We start from the raw sequence: 3,472 nt of genomic DNA, 5'->3' as shown, positions 1-3,472 counted from the left end.
AGATATGCGTGTTTTCCAGCTCTTGCAAGCGGGGACTGAAAGGTTTCGGATCCGGGCTGCTCTGGGCAGCAGGTATCCGAGGCCCCAGGCTGGGGAAGGGGGCGAGAACCAGTCCCTTCCTGGAAGCCCCGTCGCGCTCAGGCGGGCCTTCCAACCCCTCCTCTCCCAGCAGTTCCGTTGTTTTCGCCCCCCTCCCCAAACTCCACTGGGCCCGCCCAGAATGGGGTGTAGGTGTCTCCCGCTTGCAGGCGCCCGCACGCCTAGATCTCCTCCAGAAAGTCGGTGGGAAACAGCCCCACCTTGCGGCCGGTGTAGACCTTGACGTAGCCGCCCGCTTCGTCTCCTTTCTGCACCACGATCTAGAAGATTAAAGGATCAGAAGTAGGAGAAGAATCAAAGGAAACGGTAGGAGAGGAGAGCAGGGGAGCCGGGGGTTACAGAGGCTCACCCTAATCTCATTAATGGCTAAGCTCTCCAAGGAGTGTGGTCGGCTAGGGAGCATTCAGGCCTGGGACTGGATTGGGGCAACAGCCTACCTGGTCCTTCTTGAGAGTGATCTGCCCTATCTCGCGGTTCCCCACGAAGGATCTTGTCACGCGGTGCACACGTTCTCCAGCCCGGACCCGAATGATGAAGTTTGGAGGGAAAAATCCGACCTTCTCCCCGATTTTCCCCTAGGGAAGATAGTAGGGAGAGTCCATCTCTCAATGTCGGGTTCGTGACTCAACCCACACTCCATCCTAGCCCTAGCCATTTTTCTCACCCGCCACCATTCTTCATTGGAGTCATCAATGACTGTGATCTTCTCTCCTGGCCTGAGAGGGGAAAAGAGAGGCCTCACTCACATAGCAGGTCCCCTTCTGTGCCCCTGGTCCAGCATCAATAGGCTCCAAGCCCTGAGTCCCCCTTTTTCCTTTCCCTTGAGTGAACCCAGCTCTTTCCTCTTCACTCCACAGTACCAGCCCCCTGCCCCAAGGCCTCTCACGGGAAATCCAGATCGTCCTTCTCCAGGGCTTTGAACCGATAGAGAGCCACAAAGTAATGAGACTGCTGGAAACCAGGCTGCTTGTGCTGGGGGTGAAAGGGAATGATGAGTCTTAGGGCTCCTTTACCCCACACTGAGGGGCAGGATTCCAAGGCAGGGACATTCACCACACACTCTACACTCCAACTCTCTTCTAGGTCCCTGAACTGAGAGAAGTGTTTTGGTTGTGGGTGGGTGTGCAAGGTGATGGAGAGAGTAGGTCAAGCGTGATGGGAAGCCTAGGAGTTAAAGAGTGAGCTTCTGCCAGGGCCATGAGTGGTGGTGTCAGAGCTGGGTTGGGGAGAGGACTGGGGTCCTTGCAGGGAGGAAGGATTCTTACCTTGTCATCAGGTGTCTTCTTCTCAGCCTTCTTATCCCCTTCAGGGTTTCCTGGGATAGGAAACACCAACAAATTGTCTGTCTCCTGGAGGTCAATTCTTATTCTCTTACCCTTCTGTGGAAGGGCCTCATCTATCCAAAGCTGGCCTGCCCTTTGCTCCTCCACCCTCTGTGCCACAGCTGAGCCTCTGATCCTACTCCATCTCTGGATGGAGGTGGGTGACACTCACCATCCTGGGGTTTGCCTTCCTCTGGTCTGGCCGACTCTGGCTCCTCCTCCATCATGGCTGCTAGAGGCTGGAGGGGGCACTAGAGTTAGGGAGACGCTGTCTTGGGAACCCATGCCCTGGCTCTCTATAATCAGGTCAGAGAACTACAGAATAATGGGATCTTAGGGTTGGAAGAGGCTTTGGAGGAAATATCTAGCCCAGCCCTCTGCCTAATGCAGGGACTTTCTCTAAAACATCCTATCAGGTGGGTCACCCACATTCTGCTTGAATGTAGTTAAATGACAGGGAATTCACTACCAGATTCCAGGTCCTTGACTATGCTGTCAGCCTTTAAAAATACTCCAGTGTGTAAGTAAAAAATGAGCAGCATGGCCGGGCGCGGTGGCTTACGCCTGTAGTCCCAGCACTTTGGGAGGCGGAGGTGGGCAGATCACCTGAGGTCGGGAGTTCGAGACCAGCCTGACCAACACGGAGAAACCTCCTCTCTACTAAAAATACAAGATTAGCCAGGCATGGTGGTGCATGCCTGTAATCCCAGCTACTTGGGAGGTTGAGGCAGGATAATTGCTTGACTCCGGGAGGCAGAGTTTGCTGTGAGCCAAGATCATGCCATTGCACTCCAGCCTGGGCAACAACAGCAAAACTCCGTCTCAAAAAAAAAAAAAAAAAAAAGAGTAGCACAATTTTTATAATTCCCTTAAAAGAATATAACCCAAGAGTATGTTAGCTCTTCTGGAAACAGCCAAATCACACTGCTAGTGCCTTGTAAGTCATAATTCACTCCACAGAAATCCCTTATCTGTGCCCAACCTCCATATCAACAAGTCTGAGGCCAGCTTTCTAGTTCTGTTTTTTGCAGGTGATTTTTTTGATCAAGAACAAATATGTACATTTATCTTTTCTTTTCTTTCTCTTTTTTTTTTTTTGAGACAAGGTCTCGCTTTCTCCCCCAGGCTGGAGTGCAGTGGCTCACTGCAACCTCTGCCTCCCGGGTTCAAGCGATTCTCCTGCCTCAGCCTCCCAAGTAGCTGGGATTGCAAGTGAGTGCCACCACGCCTGGAGATATATATATATATATATTGTGTGTGTGTGTGTGTGTTTTTAGTAGAGACAGGGTTTCACCATGTTGGCCAGGCAGGTTTCGAACTCCTGACCTCAGGTAATCTCCCCACCTTGGCATCCCAAAGTGCTGGGATTACAGGCGTGAGCCACCGCACCTGGCATGAACATACAATTTGTATCTTCGTTATATCTAAATCATGTTATAAGGCACCAGAAATCTCTCTCTAGCTGTATAATCCTGAAAGGACCTGGACTCTGGGTACTGCCACTCAACCAATTTTAGGAGTCCATCTAACTGTAACCATCATCCATACTGGTCCAACCCTGGTTGTTCAGAAAGATATAAGAATATTCTAACAAATTCCTTGCTGAACTGAATGCAAATCTATGGCATTACTAACCTAGAAACTCTGTTACAAAAGGAAATGAGGTTTATCTTGGCCAGTAGCTTTGTGCCTCGGTTTCATCATCTGTAAAATGAACGGGTCAGACCAGATGATCTTCATGGATCCTTGCATGGCTCTAGAATTCTCCAGTTACTTGGCATGACAAGTTCTCTTTCCTACATCCGAAAGCACAGCTCTTGCCTCTGTCACCCTGCAATGCCAAAGACTTTGGGCCTAGCCATCAGGTGGTTGTGGTGGCAAATCTGACAATTTCAGAAGGAAGCTGAGAAAACATAATCTATGGCTGGAGTTCTTAACCAGAGGCCCATGGTGAGCTGCAGTAGATCCCAAAACCCCCTAAAGTTGCATGCAAAAATATTTCTGTTGGGTTATGTGCAATTTTTTTTTTCTTTTCTTTTTTTTTTTTTTTT

The 3,472-nt window shown here is 50.1% G+C and overlaps 1 protein-coding gene across 1 annotated transcript in view; it reads right to left on the bottom strand.

Moving 5' to 3' along the window:
• Nucleotides 1–182: 182 nt before the first annotated feature.
• The window catches only part of STAC3 (SH3 and cysteine rich domain 3), an 11,578-nt gene continuing 8,288 nt past the window's right edge, over nucleotides 183–3,472 (bottom strand). Inside the window, exons 7-12 of the mRNA XM_017858880.1 lie at nucleotides 1,594–1,660; nucleotides 1,365–1,414; nucleotides 986–1,071; nucleotides 764–815; nucleotides 537–674; nucleotides 183–359 (exon numbers count right to left, since the gene is read on the bottom strand). Of these exons, the coding sequence (XP_017714369.1) occupies nucleotides 261–359; nucleotides 537–674; nucleotides 764–815; nucleotides 986–1,071; nucleotides 1,365–1,414; nucleotides 1,594–1,660 (492 nt within the window). The 3' untranslated portion in view covers nucleotides 183–260. The remainder of the gene's footprint in view (nucleotides 360–536; nucleotides 675–763; nucleotides 816–985; nucleotides 1,072–1,364; nucleotides 1,415–1,593; nucleotides 1,661–3,472) is intronic.

The sequence above is a fragment of the Rhinopithecus bieti genome, unplaced genomic scaffold (genome assembly GCF_001698545.2).
Source record: "Rhinopithecus bieti isolate Rb0 unplaced genomic scaffold, ASM169854v2 scaffold_48679, whole genome shotgun sequence".
In the NCBI taxonomy this organism is placed as follows: domain Eukaryota; kingdom Metazoa; phylum Chordata; class Mammalia; order Primates; family Cercopithecidae; genus Rhinopithecus; species Rhinopithecus bieti.
This window is presented reverse-complemented; position numbering and strand designations above follow the sequence as displayed.